Source organism: Mesoplodon densirostris, chromosome 3 (assembly GCF_025265405.1).
Source record: "Mesoplodon densirostris isolate mMesDen1 chromosome 3, mMesDen1 primary haplotype, whole genome shotgun sequence".
NCBI lineage: Eukaryota > Metazoa > Chordata > Mammalia > Artiodactyla > Ziphiidae > Mesoplodon > Mesoplodon densirostris.
Window position 1 is genome coordinate 31,244,855 of NC_082663.1, and position 21,490 is coordinate 31,266,344.

Sequence of the window (21,490 nt, forward strand, 5' to 3'; positions counted from 1 at the left end):
GCCTTTGGGGTATTTTCAAAATGCACATACATATCTGGATTGTGAGAGGGAGGGGAATAGCAGAAATAAGGTATAAAAATTGAATGGAATAAATAATATTTGAAAGCAAATTCTGAAAAAGGCTATTGGAATCTAATTATTTTCCTTGCAGTTAGCTTCCATAATTTTCTGTTTATCAACAAAAAAGGGACTACTGTGCAAACCAGAATCCCTAAGGCATTATCTATGGCCTTGAGCGAGCAAGCAAGAGAGAGAATGATCAGGGTGCAACCACCAAAATCACCTGTCTTTTTCGTGCTTCATCTTTTGTCTCAACCTGATTTCCCTTGAAGTCATGTAAAACTGCACAAGAAATAACCAGTTAGTTCATTACTGTTCAGTTCAAATAATTAAACCATTATGACCCTTGGAAAACATGAAAATTCCACTAATATATTTTAATAGGCAGTTAAACCATAATTTTGTTATTTAGTAAACAGTACAAAACACTGTCATATTTGATGAAGCTTACTACCCCAGCACAAAATATGAAAATGTTAAATTAAAGCATCATGTAATTAAAATAAAATCCAATTTAATAAATGGAATGCAAAGTCTATTTTAGTAGTTAAACTAATGTATTTTCTCAAAAGGAGAGATCCTTATTAGCTGCATTTAAAATGGAAAATAGGAACATTTTAAGGATGGAGACACCCATACTTTGTACTCTGTCTTATGATTAATCTCACCAACAGCTTGGTTGATAAAAGCAGAAATGAGTCAGACATTTAAAACCATCACTTTAATGTTTTAAAATGTTCATGAGAAACCTACTATAGTGGGTTCATTGTGACTTGTAAACTCTTCAAAACTTATGCACCACAGGGTAAACTGGCCAACATCAGCTATATATGTCTTATTCCAGAACATTAAGAGTTACTGTTGAATTACTAATGAGGGTAAGTCCTTTCACATACAATTATGTATATAAAAACGTACGTGCAGAAGTGGATTCACTTTCTCAAGGTCCTATACAGTAGTCAACAATAAATTTAAGGTCTTATTGATTTCTGATAAAAATGAAAGTGAAAATTCTAATTACATTAACCCCTCACTAGTTCCATACCTTTACCCAAACAGAAGCTAAAAATAAACAATTATCTGCGATACTGAAGGAGATGTCACAAAGTCTATGAACAAAACAGTCCCAATGCCCTCAGAGTTCATTTATTCTAAATTTGGATACAATTCTAACCATCTGGGGAATCTGCTTGGCTGACAGGGAGGGTGATATGCAAACTCACCCTCCGTGGGGTGGAAGAGCACACATATACACACACACTGTAAGATTCTGGTCTTTGAGTAGCCCTGAAGGTCATTACCATGTCCCCAGAGCTATCAACAAAATGTCACCTAACATCAGCATGCTCTCTCCAGACACAGGTAAGTAAATTATACTCTTTAAATAACAGTTCACCTACTTTTGCACCGTTTGGTGCTGAAATGTGACAACCTTATCTGGAAAATTCACTTACAGAATATGTTCCTCTCATGATGCTGAAAAAAGATGAAGTGCTATTATATTTTATTTCAGATGACAAAGTAAAAGATAAACTATAATCCAAGTGTAATCTAAATGTGAGTTTCACAGTTACGTAATCATCAAAGTAACATTGCTTTGTTTCACCTTCTGAAGAAAAACACTTCTGACCTGGCCATGGTGATGTCCATAGTCAGGGCTCAGGAAACGAATGTTGACAGTTTAAAGGACAGTTGAAACACACACACAGAAGTGCCACTGTTCTGTGGGTTCATAACTGGACCATACTTTAATAGATTTTTTTGTAGATAACTTATGGAGAGAAAATTGATTTTTAAAATAGCTTTACTACACACACAGTTGTTCAACTGCCACTGATTTTCATTGAAGATTAAGGGAGTGACTCCAGCTGGTCACCCAACCCCTCGACCTCTTCATTTGGTTAAAATGCTAGAGCCACGGGACTTCCCTGGCTGTCCAGTGGTTAAGACTCTGTGCTCCCAATGCAGGGGGCCCGGGTTCAATCCCTGCTCAGGGAACTCTATCGCACACGCAGCAACTAAGAGCCCGCACGCCACAACTAAGACCTGGCGCAGCCAAATAAATAAATTAATTAATTAATAAAAAATAAAATAAAATGCTAGAGCCATAATTAGCCTCAGGGAGAAAAAATAATCTAAGATAGTTCAACAGAACATGGTTTGTAGAATTCCCTGCTACATTTTGTTAAGGTAATTTCTTAACTTTTCCAGGCTTAAGTAAAATGCTGACTTTTCTATCAAACAAAAAAATGCATCCAAATGATGTTAATCCTTTTCTTGAATACTTGCCAGGGAAAAAATTACACATATTCTGTGATAATTCCATTACCCTTGACACTGAAGACTTACTGGGTTGCTCCTGGGGCAGAAAGGATGACGCTCTTGCCCTCTCTTTTCTGCTAGCTGATTCAAGTACTCTGCCATCCTTTCTTTTCGTTTTCTTTTCATCCAGACTTGAATCGCTTTTCTCTCCTTCTCAGTTCTTTGTGGACGTCTACCAGAGGAATGCTGAATCCTAAGAAATTTAACCAGCAGGGCATCACTTGATGTTAAATTTGTTATGGAGATAAAAAGTATCACAACTAAATACTGTTTCTTTGGACTGATTCTGCCCCATCTTGAAGAGTCATACACTCATGATGTCTAATCAACTTGCTACAACCTGTCCCATGAAATCCACTGACAATGATCTCAGGTCACTGACAGCCTCTTCAGTCTTCACCTTACTGCACTTCTCTATAAATTTGGTACAACTGGCTTCTCCTTCCTGCTTTAAACTCTCTCTTACCTGGGTCTTTCTCTAACTCTCAAAACACGATGCAGCCTCTTGAATTGGTGCCTTTCTTCTCTGCTCACCATGAGATATTAATGTCTTTAAAGGTTCTGGTTTGGATTTCTTCACTTATAATCTATTTCTGGACTATCTCAGTCACTTCCAAAACTTATACTACAGAGATGACTTCTAAACTGATGCTTCTCTGGATCTGGCCTCACGTTCGTGCCCAGGCCGCACCTCCCAAGGGCCAACCCGAGCTAACAACTGAGTGTGGAAGGGATGTTGTGGCTGGCCCCGATCTACAGAGACAGGACTCCTCTGATGGGCGATTTTGGCACGATGTCTCACCCTGACCCAGCTGAAACACGCTTAGAGCTATACTATACTCTGGGATTGCTTACCCAACCCTCTCTCCTTCACAGGCAGGGGTCAGAACTGCATTGGGGTCTGATGCCTCGCCCCACTTATTTTTCCCTTCACAGGCATTTCTCTCAGTAAATCTTTTGTACATCTAATCCCATCTTGGCTTCTACACAAAGAGTACTGAGAGTGGCCCAGAAAAACAGGTGTTGTAGACGGGAATTTGGGGCAGACTCATCACCAAGTATGCGAAGAAGACACCATCCTAACTGGAAGATGGGTCATGCATACAGACGATGTGGCTGATACCGAACACCTGCTTTCCTTCTGAAAGACTGGACTCTTTGTACATGCCAGGCAGAGGGTACCCTACCCAACCAGCCCCCAATGAAGCAATAACCCAAAAGGCATATGTATCCCAAAGAAGCATTAGTAGAAGAGGCAGCCTCTATTCTATCAGGAACGAGTTGTGGGCCCAGGAAAGGCTACAAGGAAAAACATTTTAACCTAATGTTCCAAGGAAAAGCTGTTTAAAATGTATTCTAAGGGTTCATATTTAGGGTAAAGTACTATGAAATAAATCATTAATCCTTCTAAGAAGAAATAGGATTAAATCTATGTTGTACTCAGGGTGATGAGACCTTGGGAAAACTCAAAGGATACAGATGTGCTATATTAGTTAAATAAACCAGTCTATATATTGGAGGAGGGGGAGGAATGAAACACACACCACAAAATGTATTTACAAAGAAAAAAGTCTATTTTAAGCTTTGAATTTGTTTCTTAAAAAATCAGAAAATTAGAAATCAATTAGAAATCAAATACAGGAAAAACAAACTGTAAAAAACACAAATACATGGAGGCTAAACAGTGCACTGCTAAATAACCAAGAGATCACTGAAGAAATCAAAAAAATTAAAAAATACCTAGAAACAAATGACAGCGAAAACACAATGATCCAAAACCTATGGATGCAGCAAAAGCAGTTCTAAGAGGGAAGTTTATAGCAATTCAAGCTCACCTCAAAAAACAAGAAAAACCTCAAATAAACAATCTAACCTTACTCCTAAAGCAACTAGAAAAAGAAGAACAAAGAAAACCCAAAGTTAGTAGAAGGAAGGAAATCATAAATATCAGAGCAGAAATAAATGAAATAGAAAAAAGAAAACAATAGCAAAGATCAATAAAACTAAAAGTTGGTTCTTATAAACAAAATTTATAAACCTTTAGCCAGACTCATCAAGAAAAAAAGGCAGAGAACTCAAATCAATGAAACTAGAAACGAAAAAGGAGAGATTACAACTGACACTGCAGAAATGCAAAGGATCATAAGGGACTACTACAAGCAACTGTATGCCAACAGAATGGACAACCTGGAAGAAATGGACAAATTCTTGGAAAGGTATAACTTTCCAAGATTTAACCAGGAAAAATTAGAAAATATAAACAGACCAATCACAGGTAATGAAATTGAGACTGTAATTAAAAATCTTCCAACAAACAAAAGTCCAGGAAGAGACGGCTTCACAGGCAAATTCTATCAAACATTTAGAAAAGAGTTTGAACATCTATCCTTCTCAAACTCTTCCAAAAAACTGCAGAGGAAGGAACACTCCCAAACTTGTCCTACAGGGCCACCATCACCCTGATACCAAAACCAGACAAAGATATCACAGAAAAAGAAAACTAGAGACCAATATCACTGATGAACATAGACACAAAAAATCCTCAACAAAATACTAGCAAACAGAATCCAGGAACAGATTAAAAAGATCATACACCATGATGAAGTGGGATTTATCCCAGGTATGCAAGGACTCTGCAATATACGCAAAAAAATCAATGTGATACACCATATTAACAAATTAAGGAATAAAAACTGGGCTTCCCTGGTGGCACAGTGGTTAAGAATCTGCCCGCCAATGCAGGGGACACGGGTTCGAGCCCTGGTCTGGGAAGATCCCACATGCTGCGGAGCAGCAAAGCCTGTGTGCCACAACTTCTGAGCCTGCGCCCTAGAGCCCGCAAGCCACAACTACCGAAGCCCACGCGCCTACGGCCTGTGCTCCGCAACAAGAGAAGCCACCGCAATGAGAAGCCCACACACCGCAACGAAGAGTAGCCCCTACTCGCCACAACTAGAGAAAACCCGCATGCCACAACGAAGACCCAACATAGCCAAAAATAAATAAAATAAATCTATTTTTTAAAAAAAAGAATAAAAACCATATGATCATCTCAGTATATGCAGGAAAAGCTTCTGACAAAATTCAACACCCATTTATGATAAAAACTTTCCAGAAAGTGGGCACTGGGGGAACCTAACTCAACATAATACAGGCCATATACGATAAACCCACAGCAAACATCATTCTCAATGGTGAAGAACTGAAAGCATTTCCTCTAAGATCAGGAACAAGACAAGGATGTCCACTCTCACCACTCTTATTCAAATACTATTGGAAGTCCTAGCCACAGCAATCAGAGAAGAAAAAGAAAGGGAATACAACTGGAAAAGAAGAAGTAAAGCTGTCACTGTTTGCAGATGACATGATACTATACATAGAAAATCCTAAAGATGGCACCAGAAAACTACTGGAACTAATCAATGAATTTGGTAAGGTTGCAGGATACAACATTAATGCACAGAAATCTCTGGCATTCCTATACACTAACAATGAAAGATCAGAAAGAGAAATTAATGAAACAATCCCATTTACCATTGCAACAAAAAGAATAAAATACCTAGGAATAAACCTACCTAAGGAGGCAAAAGACCTGTACTCAGAAAACTATAAAACACTGATGAAAGAAATCAAAGATGACATTAACAGATGGAGAGATATACCATGCTCCTGGATTGGAAGAGTCAATGCTGTGAAAATGACTATACTGCCCAAAGCAATCTATAGGTTCAATGCAATCCCTATCAAATTACCAATGCCATTTTTCACAGAGCTAGAACGAGAAATTTTACAATTTGTATGGAAACACAAAAGACCCTGAATAGCCAAAGCAATTTTGAGAAAGAAAAACGGAGCTGGAGGAATCAGGCTCCCGACTTCAGACTATACTACAAATCTACAGTAATCAAGACAGTATGGTACTGGCACAAAAACAAAAATACAGATCAATGGAACAGGATAGAAAGCCCAGAGATAAACCCACACACATATGGTCACCTTATCTTTGACAAAGGAGGCAAGAATATACATGTAGAAAAGACAGCCTTTTCAATAAGTGGTGCAGGGAAAACTGGACAGCTACATGTAAAAGAATGAAATTAGAACACTCCCTAAAACCATACACAAAAATAAACTCAAAATGGATTAAAGACCTAAATGTAAGGCCAGACACTATAAAACTCTTAGAAGAAAACATAGGCAGAACACTCTAGGACATAAATCACAGCAAGATCCTTATTGATCCACCTCCTAGAGTAATGAAAATAAAAACAAAAATAAACAAATGGGACCTGATGAAGCTTAAAAGCTTTTGCACAACAAAGGAAACCATAAACAAGATAAAAAGACAACCCTCAGAATGGGAGAAAATATTTGCAAATGAAGCAACTGACAAAGGATTAATCTCCAAAATATACAGCAGCTCATGTAGCTCAATATTAAAAAAAAAAAAAACCCATCCAAAGATGGACGGAGAACCTAAATAGACATTTCTCCAAAGAAAATGTACAGATGGCAAACAAATATATGAAAAGATGCTCTCAACATCACTAATCATTAGAGAAATGCAAATCAAAACCACAGTGAGGTATCACCTCACACCGGTCAGAATAGCTATCATCAAAAAATCTAAAACAATAAATGCTGAAGAGGGTGTGGAGAAAAGGGAACCCTCCTGCACTGTTAGTGGGAATGTAAATTCATACAGTCACCATGGAGAACAGTATGGAGGTTCCTTAAAAAACTAAAAATAGAACTACCCTATGACCCAGCAGTCCCACTGCTGGGCATATACCCTGAGAGAACCATAATTCAAAAAGAGTCATGGGGGCTTCCCTGGTGGCGCAGTGGTTGAGAATCCGCCTGCCAATGCAGGGGACATGGGTTCGTGCCCCGGTCCGGGAGGATCCCACATGCTGCGGAGCGGCTGGGCCCGTGGGCCATGGCCACTGGGCCTGCGCGTCCGGAGCCTGTGCTCTGCAATGGGAGAGGCCACAACAGTGAGAGGCCCACGTAACGCAAAAAAAAAAAAAAAGAGTCATGGACCACAATGTTCATTGCAGCTCTATGTACAATATCCAGAACATGGAAGCAACCTAAGTGTCCATCAACAGAAAAATGGATAAAGAAGATGTGGCACATATATACAATGGAATATTACTCAGCCATAAAAAGGAACTAAACTGAGTTATCTGTAGTGAGGTGGACGGACCTAGAGTCTGTCATAGAGGGAAGTAAGTCAGAAAAAGAAAAACGAGACTTCCAGGTAAGATGGCGGAAGAGTAAGACGCGGAGATCACCTCCCTCCCCACAGATACACCAGAAATACAGCTACACGTGGAACAACTCCTACAGAACACCTACTGAACGCTGGCAGAAGACCCCAGACCTCCCAAAAGGCAAGAAACTCCCCACATACCTGGGTAGGGCAAAGCAGAGAGATTCCCGCACAGAGGAGCGGTGCCGAGCGGCACCCACCAGCCCGAGAGGCTTGTCTGCTCCCACGCCGGGGCGGGCGGCGCTGGAGCTGAGGCTCGGGCTTCGGTCAGAGCGCAGGGAGAGGACTGGGGCTGGCAGCGAGAACTCAGCCTTAAGGGGGCTAATGTGCCACAGCTAGACGGGAGGGAGTCCGGGAAAACTCTGGAGCTGCCGAAGAGGCAGGAGACTTTTTCTTCCCTCTTGGTTTCCTGGTGCGCGAGGAGAGGGGATTAAGAGCGCCGCGTAAAGGAGCTCCAGAGACGGGCGCGAGTCGCGGCTGAAAGCGCGGAGCCCAGAAACGGGCGTGGGACGCTGGGGCTGCTGCTGCCGCGGCCAAGAAGCCTGTGTGCGAGCGCAGGTCACTGTCCACACCGCCCTTCCGGGAGCCTGTGCAGCCTGCCACTGCCGGGGTCCCGGGATCCAGGGGCGACTTCCCTGGGAGAACGCACGGCGCGCCTCGGGCTGGTGCAACGTCACGCCGACCTCTGCCGCTGCAGGCTCGCCCCGCACTCCGTGCCCCTCCCTCCCGCCCGGCCTGAGTGAGCCAGAGTCCCCGAAGAGGCTGCTCCTTTAACCCTGTCCTGTCTGAGCGAAGAACAGACGCCCTCCGGCGACCTACACGCAGAGGCAGGGCCAAATCCAAAGCTGAGACCCAGGAGTTGTGAGAACAAAGAAGAGAAAGGGAAACCTCTCCCAGCAGCCTCAGAAGCAGCGGATTAAAGCTCCACAATCAACTTCATGTACCCTGCATCTGTGGAATACATGAATGGACAACAAATCATCCCAAATTGAGGAGCCAGGAGTCAGTGCTGTGCCTCTGAGGTGGGAGAGCGAACTTCAGGACACTGGTCCACAAGAGACCTCCCAGCTCCACATAATATCAAACGGCGAAAATCCTCCAGAGATCTCCATCTCAACACCAGCACCCAGCTTCTCTCAACGACCAGCAAGCTACAGTGCTGGACACCCTATGCCAAACAACTAGCAAGACAGGAACACAACGCCACCCATTAGCAGAGAGGCTGCCGAAAATCATAAAAAGTCCGCAGACACCCCAAAACACACCACCAGACGTGGACCTGCCCACCAGAAAGACAAGATCCAGCCTCATCCACCAGAACACAGGCAGTAGTCCCCTCCACCAAGAAGCCTACACAACCCACTAAACCAACCTTAGCCACTGGGGACAGACACCAAAAACAACGGGAACTACGAACCTGCAGCCTGCAAAAAGGAGACCCCAAACACAGTAACATAAGCAAAATGAGAAGACAGAAAAACACACAGCAGGAGAAGGAGCAAGATAAAAACCCACCAGACCTAACAAATGAAGAGGTAATAGGCAGTCTATCTGAAAAAGAATTCAGAATAATGATGGTAAAGATGATCCAAAATCTTGGAAATAGAATAGACAAAATGCAAGGAACAGTTAACAAGGACCTAGAAGAACTAAAGACGAATCAAGCATCGATTAAAAACACAATAAATGAAATAAAAAATACTCTAGATGGGATCAGTAGCAGAATAACTGAGGCAGAAGAACGGATAAGTGAGGTGGAAGATAAAATAGTGGAAATAACTGCTGCACAGAAAAATAAAGAAAAAAGAATGAAAAGAACAGAGGACAGTCTCAGAGACCTCTGGGACAACATTAAACGCACCAACATTCGAATTATAGGGGTTCCAGAAGAAGAAGAGAAAAAGAAAGGGACTGAGAAAATATTTGAAGAGATTATAGTTGAAAACTTCCCTAATATGGGAAAGGAAATAGTTCATCAAGTCCAGGAGGCACAGAGAGTCCCATACATAATAAATCCAAGGAGAAATACGCCAAGACACATATTAATCAAACTGTCAAAAATTAAACACAAAGAAATCATATTAAAAGCAGCAAGGCAAAAACAACAAATAACACACAAGGGAATCCCCATCAGGATAACAGCTGATCTCTCAGCAGAAACTCTACAAGCCAGAAGGGAGTGGCAGGACATACTTAAAGTGATGAAGGAGAAAAACCTGCAACCAAGATTACTCTACCCAGCAAGGATCTCATTCAGATTTGATGGAGAAATTAAAACCTTTACAGACAAGCAAAAGCTGAGAGAGTTCAGCACCACCAAACCAGCTTTACAACAAATGCTAAAGGAACTTCTCTAGGCAAGAAACACAACAGAAGGAAAAGAACTACAATAACGAACCCAAAACAATTAAGAAAATGGGAATAGGAACATACATATCAATAATTACCTTAAATGTAAATGGACTAAATGCTCCCACCAAAAGACACAGACTGGCTGAATGGATACAAAAACAAGACCCATATATATGCTGTCTACAAGAGACCCACTTCAGACCTAGAGACACATACAGACTGAAAGTAAGGGGATGGAAAAAGATGTTCCATGCAAATGGAAACCAAAAGAAAGCTGGAGTAGCAATTCTCATATCAGACAAAATAGACTTTAAAATAAAGACTACTAGAAGAGACAAAGAAGGACACTACATAATGATCAAGGGATCAATCCAAGAAGAAGATATAACAATTGTAAATATTTATGCACCAAACATAGGAGCACCCCAATACATAAGGGAAATATTAACAGCCATAAAAGGAGAAATCGACAGTAACACAATCATAGTAGGGGACTTTAACACCCCACTTTCACCAATGGACAGGTCATCCAAAATGAAAATAAATAAGGAAACACAAGCTTTAAATGATACATTAAACAAGATGGACTTAATTGATATTTATAGGACATTCCATCCAAAAACAACAGAATACACATTTTTCTCAAGTGCTCATGGAACATTCTCCAGGATAGATCATATCTTGGGTCACAAATCAAGCCTTGGTAAATTTAAGAAAATTGAAATTGTATCAAGTATCTTTTCCGACCACAATGCTATGAGACTAGATATCAATTACAGGAAAAGAGCTGTAAAACATACAAACACATGGAGGCTAAACAATACACTACTTAATAACGAAGTGATCACTGAAGAAATCAAAGAGGAAATTAAAAAATACCTAGAAACAAATGACAATGGAGACACGACGACCCAAAACCTATGGGATGCAGCAAAAGCAGTTCTAAGAGGGAAGTTTATGGCAATACAATCCCACCTTAAGAAACAGGAAATATCTCGAATAAACAACCTAACCTTGCACCTAAAGCAATTAGAGAAAGAAGAACAAAAACATCCCAAAGTTAGCAGAAGGAAAGAAATCATAAAAATCAGATCAGAAATAAATGAAAAAGAAATGAAGGAAACGATAGCAAAGATCAATAAAACTAAAAGCTGGTTCTTTGAGAAGATAAACAAAATTGATAAACCATTAGCCAGACTCATCAAGAAAAAAAGGGAGAAGACTCAAATCAATAGAATTAGAAATGAAAAAGGAGAAGTAACAACTGACACTGCAGAAATACAAAAGATCATGAGAGATTACTATAAGCAACTCTATGCCAATAAAATGGACAACCTGGAAGAAATGGACAAATTCTTAGAAATGCACAACCTGCCAAGACTGAATCAGGAAGAAATAGAAAATATGAACAGACCAATCCCAAGCACTGAAATTGAAACTGTGATTAAAAATCTTCCAACAAACAAAAGCCCAGGACCAGATGGCTTCACAGGCGAATTCTATCAAGCATTTAGTGAAGAGCTAACACCTATCCTTCTCAAACTCTTCCAAAATATAGCAGAGGGAGGAACACTCCCAAACTCATTCTACGAGGCCACCATCACCTTGATACCAAAACCAGACAAGGATGTCACAAAGAAAGAAAACTACAGGCCAATATCACTGATGAACATAGATGCAAAAATCCTCAACAAAATACTAGCAAACAGAATCCAACAGCACATTAAAAGGATCATACACCATGATCAAGTGGGGTTTATTCCAGGAATGCAAGGATTCTTCAATATACGCAAATCAATCAATGTGATACACCATATTAACAAACTGAAGGAGAAAAACCATATGATCATCTCAATAGATGCAGAGAAAGCTTTTGACAAAATTCAACACCCATTTATGATAAAAACCCTGCAGAAAGTAGGCATAGAGGGAACTTTCCTCAACATAATAAAGGCCATATATGACAAACCCACAGCCAGCATCATCCTCAATGGTGAAAAACTGAAACCATTTCCACTAAGATCAGGAACAAGACAAGGTTGCCCACTCTCACCACTCTTATTCAACATAGTTTTGGAAGTTTTAGCCACAGCAATCAGAGAAGAAAAGGAAATAAAAGGAATCCAAATGGGAAAAGAAGAAGTAAAGCTGTCACTGTTTGCAGATGACATGATACTATACATAGAGAATCCTAAAGATGCTACCAGAAAACTACTAGAGCTAATCAATGAATTTGGTAAAGTTGCAGGATACAAAATTAATGCACATAAATCTCTGGCATTCCTATATACTAATGATGAAAAATCTGAAAGTGAAATCAAGGAAACACTCCCATTTACCATTGCAACAAAAAGAATAAGATATCTAGGAATAAACCTACCTAAGGAGACAAAAGACCTGTATGCAGAAAATTATAAGACACTGATGAAAGAAATTAAAGATGATACAAAGAGATGGAGAGATATACCATGTTCTTGGATTGGAAGAATCAACATTGTGAAAATGACTCTACTACCCAAAGCAATCTACAGATTCAATGCAATCCCTATCAAACTACCAATGGCATTTTTCACAGAACTAGAACAAAAAATTTCACAATTTGTATGGAAACACAAAAGACCCCGAATAGCCAAAGCAATCTTGAGAACGAAAAACGGAGCTGGAGGAATCAGGCTCCCTGACTTCAGACTATACTACAAAGCTACAGTAATCAAGACAGTATGGTACTGGCACAAAAACAGAAAGATAGATCAATGGAACAGGATAGAAAGCCCAGAGATAAACCCACGGACATATGGTCACCTTATCTTTGATAAAGGAGGCAGGAATGTACAGTGGAGAAAGGACAGTCTCTTCAATAAGTGGTGCTGGGAAAACTGGACAGGGACATGTAAAAGTATGAGATTAGATCATTCCCTAACACCATACACAAAAATTAGCTCAAAATGGATTAAAGACCTAAATGTAAGGCCAGACACTATCAAACTCTTAGAGGAAAACATAGGCAGAACACTCTATGACATAAATCACAGCAAGATCCTTTTTGACCCACCTCCTAGAGAAATGGAAATAAAGACAAAAATAAACACATGGGACCTAATGAAACTTCAAAGCTTTTGCACAGCAAAGGAAACCATAAACAAGACGAAAAGACAACCCTCAGAATGGGAGAAAATATTTGCAAATGAAGCAACTGACAAAGGATTAATCTCCAAAATTTATAAGCAGCTCATGCAGCTCAATAGCAAAAAAACAAACAACCCAATCCAAAAATGGGCAGAAGACCTAAATAGACATTTCTCCACAGAAGATATACAGACAGCCAACAAACACATGAAAGGATGCTCAACATCTTTACTCATTAGAGAAATGCAAATCAAAACTACAATGAGATATCATCTCACACCAGTCAGAATGGCCATCATCAAAAAATCTAGAAACAATAAATGCTGGAGAGGGTGTGGAAAAAAGGGAACACTCTTGCACTGCTGGTGGGAATGTGAATTGGTACAGCCACTATGGAGAACGGTATGGAGGTTCCTTAAAAAACTACAAATAGAACTACCATATGACCCAGCAATCCCACTACTGGGCATATACCCTGAGAAAACCATAATTCAAAAAGAGACATGTACCAAAATGTTCATAGCAGCCCTATTTACAATAGCCCGGAGATGGAAACAACCTAAGTGTCCATCATCGGATGAATGGATAAAGAAGATGTGGCACATATATACAATGGAATATTACTCAGCCATAAAAAGAAATGAAATTGAGCTATTTGTAATGAGGTGGATGGACCTAGAGTCTGTCATACAGAGTGAAGTAAGTCAGAAAGAGAAAGACAAATACTGTATGCTGACACATATATATGGAATTTAAGAAAAAAATGTCATCAAGAACATAGGGGTAAGACAGGAATAAAGACACAGACCTACTAGAGCATGGACTTGAGGATATGGGGAGGGGGAAGGGTAAGCTGTGACAAAGTGAAAGAGCGGCATGGACATATATACACTACCAAACGTAAGGTAGATAGCTAGTGGGAAGCAGCCGCATAGCACAGGGAGATCAGCTTGGTTCTTTGTGACCGCCTGGAGGGGTGGGATAGGGAGGGTGGGAGGGAGACGCAAAAGGCAGGGGATATGGGAACATATGTATATGTATAACTGATTAAATTTGTAAAATTAAAAAAAAATACATTAAAAAAAAAACAAAAAAAAACAAAAAAAAAAAACAAAAAAAAGAAAAAGAAAAACGAATACCGTATGCTAACGCATATATATGGAATCTAAGAATGCAGTACTGATGAACCAAGTGGCAGGGCAGGAATAAAGATGCAGACGTAGAGAATGGACTTGAGGACACAGTTGGGGAAGGAGAAGCTGGGATGAAGTGAGAGAGTAGTGCTGACATACATACACTACCAAATGTAAAACAGATGGCTAGTGGGAAGCTGCTGCATAGCACAGGGAGATCAGCTCGATCCTTTGTGACCACCTAGAGGGGTGGGATAGGGAGGGTGGGAGGGAAGCTCAAGAGGGAGGGGATATAGGGATATATATATACATATAGCTGATTCACTTTGTTGTAAAACAGAAACTAACACACATTGTAAAGCAATTATATGCCAATAAAGAGGTAAAAAAATCACATAAAATATGGTCAATTTTAAAGATTCTTGAACCATAAACATTTTAAGCAGGTTGAAAATGAATTATTCAATGATTACCTGGAGATGCTCCTCGCCTGTTGTTCTGTTAAGCCAAGCTCTTCACTGGAAACTCCATCTTTTGTTATAAGGTCATTGATAATGTCTGCAATATCAGTCAGTTCACTCATCTGGAGTGGATCTACTGAAACACTTCATTCCCAAATGCAGTATGAGAGATATAAATCAGTATCTACAACTTAATTACATTAAGCAAAAATGAACATGTAAAACTATGCTCTCCAAGAGTATAAATGACCACATAAAATGATAAACATATAACTAATTTCCTTCTATTGCTTTAATTCCAGTAATCCTCGGTGGAAAAGCCTCATCATCAGTCATTGATAACTTCATATGCACTCTCAAAGGAGCAAACATAAGGCCTAGGGGACAATTGGGACAACTACGACAACAGCCTGTCCTGCCTATTGAAACATAATACATACTTAGTAAAAGAAAAGGTAGCAAATATAAGCTACTGTATTCTAATTACCTATGCTGAACAGTAAGGGATACAATGTAACAATCCTCAGTTTCTTAAAACAGGAGGCCCCACCCTGGGGCTGTGGACCACTACCCTGCTACCGGTCCGTGGACTGTTAGGAACAGGGCCACACAGCAGGAGGTGAGCGGTGGGTGAGCGAGAAGCTTCATCTGCCACTTCCCACGGCTCCCATTACTACCTGAACAATACCCATCCCCCAGCCCTGACGTCTGTGGAAAAACTGTCTTCCAAGAAACGGGTCCCTGGTGCCAAAAAGGTTGGGGACTGCTATCTTAAAACACCCCATTCCCAATGTGAATTACCTCCCTTTAATCCACAAAAAATATGTAGTGTAGAAGTTTACATACATATGAACAACAAAATTTCCAGAACACATAATTTATACTTAACTTTAAGTAAAACTGTGAATTAATTCTTAAGATATTTACCTCTCAAATAATTCATCACTGTTATTCACACCTTAAAAAAAAGCAACATTACTATTAATAAAAATTTCAGGTCAGTTATTTTTTCTATTTTCGATTATTAACCTGATCTAGAAATTATATATACAGAAACTGAAATATTTTTAAACCTCCATTTGGTAGTGAATATTGTCCACATTTTAAGATTATTACTTTTCTATCCAGAGTACTCTGAATAATTCATTTTAGGAGGTACAATCTTTCTTTGCTTCATACACAGTTTAGAATACTGGAGTGAGATTTACTAAAAAAAACAAAAAACAAAACTTCTGATGATCTAACAGGAATACTTTTGGGAAAATATCTAATTTAACTCCAAGAGCCTTTACTTGGAAGAACATGCCCCAAAGAATAATTTTTAAACCTTGTCCAATATTAACAACACGTCTTTAAAGCAAAACACTTGGTCTACTTAATTTTCTGTATGTTTAACCCTCAAAGAGAATTGAGTTAAAACAGGGAAAAGTGTCCTGACATCTCTTGTCAAAAACACTTCCTTGTTAAGATTTTCTTATACTAAGATAAATCCACCCTGCCTCTAAGACTTAGAACATCCACATTGTTTTTTTTTTTTTTTTGGTTTAAGGTCCATGTTCATCATGTCCTTTATTATATCATCCATTCTCACGTTTTTAATATTAAAACAATTTTGCTTTCTTAAGCACATGTTGTTTTGTTTGTTAATCCTCAAATCAAGGATTTTACATTATCTTTGCTCTCAGAGTCTGGTCCTTTGCAAGTTCTTCGATAATGGTGTACATAAAGGCTAACAAGATATAAAAGATCTAAGAAATGAAACAGATTCCTTTCATCAAAAGGCAGAGAAGTGTTATATTCAAATAACTACTTTTGAAAGTAGTTACATAGGAAGATTCTATCCTTACTTCATTTTCAAACCATTTTTGGAACTTTTTCTTTGGGACAGGCTTCACAATTTACTAAACACAATGGATCAGCTTCATTCCTTGATAGTCACAATTCCTTTTTTAAAAAAATTCCAGGGCCTCCCTGGTGGCGCAAGTGGTTGAGAGTCCGCCTGCCGATGCAGGGGATACGGGTTCGTGCCCCGGTCTGGGAGGATCCCATATGCCGCGGAGCGGCTGGGCCCGTGAGCCATGGCCGCTGAGCCTGCGCGTCCGGAGCCTGTGCTCCGCAACAGGGGAGGCCACAACAGTGAGAGGCCCGCATACCGCAAAAAAAAAAAAAAAAAAAAAAAAAAAAAAAAACAATTCCAAACAGTGACACTCAGCCTGATCATCTAATTCACTTACCAGAAACACCTCTGAATAACTTATGGCTGTTAACAAAAATTAAATTCATTCTCAGTGACTAAATTATTTGGCACTGATAAGAACACTCAGAAGAATTTGCTAAGAAGTGAAAGTCAATTTCAAAAGAGTAAATTTGAGCTATTTGTGAGCACTAGAAGTAAAGGAATGACTGCACATCTTTCCAAGAAGCCAACCTTGGAGAAGAAAACACCCATTAGGGCATCTAAATTCTGCACTTCCAAAAAAATACTAATAAGGTTTCTTTTTTAATTTATAATTAAACATTGAATACTAGAGAAAAAACATTTTTATTTATCCATCTTGACATGTGTTATGACATTTATTGACACTTCTTGTTTTTTCCTCTTGCCTTAGAGTTTAAGAAGCTATTACAATCCTGAATGAATCTTCGCCTTAACCTGGTACTCTCAATTTCTCTTCTCCCAGCACTTTCTTTTCTTCTGCCTTTAAACATAAGAGTTTATATTTATCCCCAACTCGAAATGATCTTTGACTTCATTTCCTTTATCTCATTTCTATCTTCATTCTTCTCATTTCCTTTTACTGTCAGAATTCTTAAGTTGCCTATACTTACAGCTTCTTGAGTCTGTCTTCGTCCCCAACCTGCCTTCTTCTACCCTTGATATTACCCTGAAAGTCCTCTAGTCCTTAAAAAAAACTCAGTCTTCATTCTTGACTTTCTGGCGGCTTGTGAAACTGTTAGCCACTCACTTTTTCTTGAAAATCCCTTTACCAGAGTCTGCTCATCCATTTCCCTCACTGGAGGCGGGGGCTCCCCTTGCTCTCTAATGGGTGGCATTTCACAGGTTGGTCCTCATCTTTTCTCCTTTTTCCATCTTTCTTGTAGAAAACTGATGCACTCTCTAAGTCTTGACTATATAATTAGGTAAAAGGCTCTTACATCTGTTTATTAAGCCTAAAGCTCTCAGCAAGCTCTACTTCCTTATCAAAAACTAGATCCTAAATATGACATGGCCCTGCATCTCCTTAAATGCTACAAGTGGTCCGAAGGTGCCCTAGAGTTTGACGTTAAGACCTGGTGATATCCTTGCTCTTAGTCCGACAATGCTAACTAGCCATTCACGTTCTCCTTCCTTTCCAACCACTTAATCAGTGAGTATCATCAGCTGCCTATTCAGAATGTCTCTTGTTTCTTCTCCTTTCCCACAACACTGCCCAGGCCCTCATCACTGCACAGGTCAGATTAATTTAACAGTTCACTAACTGACCCAGGCCTCCATCCTAGTCTTCCTCCTAACCTCCACCGCTCAGAATTTACCAATGATTCCTAAGTACAAAATGGAGTTTAGACTTCTCAGATACAGCTAGAACCCACTAAAGCCTCTTTAACCTCATTTCTCAATTCTCCCCCCACCCATAAGAGGGAAGAGGAAAGATACTGGTAACCAAGAACCTATAGGAATCAAACAGATTCTCAGCTAGTTGCTCTATCTATAGTACTTAATCCTCACAGCAACTCTATGAAGTAAAAATAATTATCCCCATGTGATGATGACTGAAATACAAACAGAATCTAGGAAGAACTTAGAGAAAAAAATTTCAAAGTTTAAACCAGCTTCTTAATAGCTTTTGTTTAAATAACAGCAATGTCATTTAAAAATAGCATTTCTTAACTGATTATATTAATAATGGTCATAAAACATACTATAAACATTCAGTAGAATCGTCATTATTGACCATAAATATCTGAGGGCAAAAAAAATATTTAAAGCCACTGTTAGTGGTCCAACTGTGATATTTAGTATGCCCTGCTATTTATATGACACCAAGTACTTGTTAGGACCAAGGAATAGCATTTTGAATTGCCAGCTCCAAATGAAATGGAATGAACAGTGGCACTGAACTTGTCTAAGGCTCAATATCCTCAACTGTAAAATGGGGATAATAATGGTAGCTACGTCACAGGTCAGGCTTACACCAGGGTCAATGCATGTAAAACAACAATGTCTGGCACATGGCAGAGGCTCAATAAATTACAGCTATTATTTTGTTTTCAAATCAAAACTCTCATAGTTGACAGAGTTGGAATTTCTTAATTTTTACAAAAATCAAATATTATAGTGTTATAGTATAATATACCAGTATAATGGTATAATACTTCAGTTGCAATGTATTTAACATTAATAAGTTACACAGAGATATGACACATGCTTGCAGTGTATCTTATGAAGGTGACAAGATGATGTAGCTCTTCATGTGAATAGCACATTTTTAACATCCCTTTCCCGAAACTTGTAAGTATTGCAAAATGGCTTCACAAATCCTTCACAACTATATTCCTAGTAAGTACTCTTCAGTAAGAGTATTGGAAAATAAGAGTAAATGAAAAAAGTTAAGAATCATACCAGGAGAAGTCACATTCTGGTCACTGGAAAGGCTGACAGCTGAATCAGCAGAAGGAAACACACAGGTTTTCCGACTAGGATGAGTTTCCGTTACTGAAATCTGTTCATTGTCCCTTTGATCTTCTTTATTCATATGAGTCAGGAAATGCACTATCCATAGTATATATTACAATTAAAAGAAAACAGAAGAAAAAAGTCACATGGGAAAGACATAGCACTTAGCTAACACTTCCACATGGCAACAGACACATTAAGAAGTTTACAACATATTATTCTGATAGCTTTCTATTTACCCCATAATAAAATAATTTAATACAATATTTAAAATTTAAACTCCCTCATGGTTAAAAAAAAAACTATTAAAGTTACTATCAACTTCAGATTGAGCTACAGTGGATAGGCCCATGCCCTGTTATAAAACAAAGGAGAAATGCTAAATTAAAAAAACAAAACAAAAAAGATTCATACACAACCAAGACCTGTAAATAAAGAAATCTTCTGGTGCCATAAAAGCAAAAGGAATTCAAAGCTGGGCAATAAATGGACAATGATGCTGGAATAGTCCACGGAGGAACAGGAGATGTGGTTTCTGCAGACTGCATTGAGGGGAACTGAGCTACCTTCCTATGGCTCAGAGTGCTGAAGGACAGTTCTGTCCATAAAATGTGGATAAGAGGGCTTCTGGTGGCACAGTGGTGAAGAATCCGCCTGCCAGCGCAGGGGACATGGGTTTGAACCCTGGTCTGGGAAGATCCCACATGCCATGGGACAACTAAGCCTGTGCGCCACAACTACTGAGCCTGCCTGCGTTCTAGAGTCTGAGAGCCACAACTACTGAAGCCCATGCGCCTAGATCCCGTGTTCTGCACCAAGAGACGCCACTGCAATGAGAAGCCCACACACCACAACAAAGAGTAGCCCCCGCTCTCCGCAACTAGAGAAAAACCCACGCGCAGCAACGAAGACCCAACGCAGCCAAAAACAAATAAAATTTTAAAAAAATGAAGATAAGAAAAACTCTGCCCTAAAAAAGCAGCAAAGAAGTTTTCTATCTCCGTGGATAGTGGATGGGACAAAAATAAAAGTCAACTCTGAGAAATAGAAACCCCTGTCTTGCTACAGGCAAATGTGGGATCTGAATTTATACTATCTATGTAGTACAGCAACTCCAAGCCAAAAATATATATATATAAACTTGTCCCCACTTTTTTATACTTCAGTAACAGCAAGAAGTAAATATAAAACCACTCCAAAGAAAAACATATACAACCTAGCAGAACAACCCCCTGCAAAATAAGCTCATGATAAAAAATTAAAACTCACACAAAGAAAGAAGCAACCCTGAGGACAGTATATAGATTTCACAATTGAGAATATGCACACAAGAAATAAAATAACCTGAAAGGGCATAAAATATTACTAAAATAATTAAATTGATGAAATAAGGTATAGAAACCACAATAAAAGAACAGGACAGAGTACATCCAAAGAACAGATAGATTTGAAAACCAAACAAAACTTCTAGACATTAAGAATGTAGTCACCAAAATTAAAATTCTACAGCAAAGGAGACACAGCAGAAGAGAGAATTCGTAAACTAAGAGAGAGAGATCTGAGGAAACATCCTGAGCACATCACTGAGAGATAAAAAGGTGGAAATTAAGAAGTGATTAAAAGACAAGAAATAGACTGAGAAGTTCCAACATACCTCTAACAATTGTTTTAGAAAACAGAACAGAAAGAATGGGGAAGAAGCAATACTCCAAAAGAAATCAGATGAAAAAGTCCCAGTGTTAAATCTGCAAATCATTCCTCCCAGGCTGGTCCCCTGTTCTCCAAAGCCCCCTCCAGGTGGCATGGGTCCTGGGGGCGTAGGAGGGAGACCCGGGGAGATCAGGAGAGGCAGGCAGGAGAGGCCCTCCGGACCAGAGGAGCAGGAGAGGAGAGGAGGGCATTTACCCCACCCACTTGATGTGGGTCCCTGAGCATTGACCCTGCCCACCACCCAAACCTCACCCTTGCTTAGGACCCACCCTCCACAGCCAAGGCCTTTTCCCTGTTTTTTTTTTTTTTCTTCTTTTCTTTTCTTTTTCCCTCTTTTCCCTTCTCTTTTTTACTAGTGTGGTACTGTTGTACCTTC

The 21,490-nt window shown here is 39.5% G+C and overlaps 1 protein-coding gene across 6 annotated transcripts in view; it reads right to left on the reverse strand.

Moving 5' to 3' along the window:
- Window positions 1–21,490, reverse strand: part of CPLANE1 (ciliogenesis and planar polarity effector complex subunit 1) — a 150,295-nt gene that overhangs the window by 24,483 nt on the left and 104,322 nt on the right. For all 6 annotated transcript variants that reach the window (XM_060092817.1, XM_060092812.1, XM_060092814.1 and 3 more), the window contains 5 exons: window positions 19,351–19,500; window positions 15,657–15,687; window positions 14,742–14,873; window positions 2,410–2,575; window positions 284–342 (listed from right to left, as the gene is read on the reverse strand). In XM_060092817.1, coding sequence (XP_059948800.1) covers window positions 284–342; window positions 2,410–2,575; window positions 14,742–14,873; window positions 15,657–15,687; window positions 19,351–19,500 — 538 coding nt within the window. The remainder of the gene's footprint in view (window positions 1–283; window positions 343–2,409; window positions 2,576–14,741; window positions 14,874–15,656; window positions 15,688–19,350; window positions 19,501–21,490) is intronic.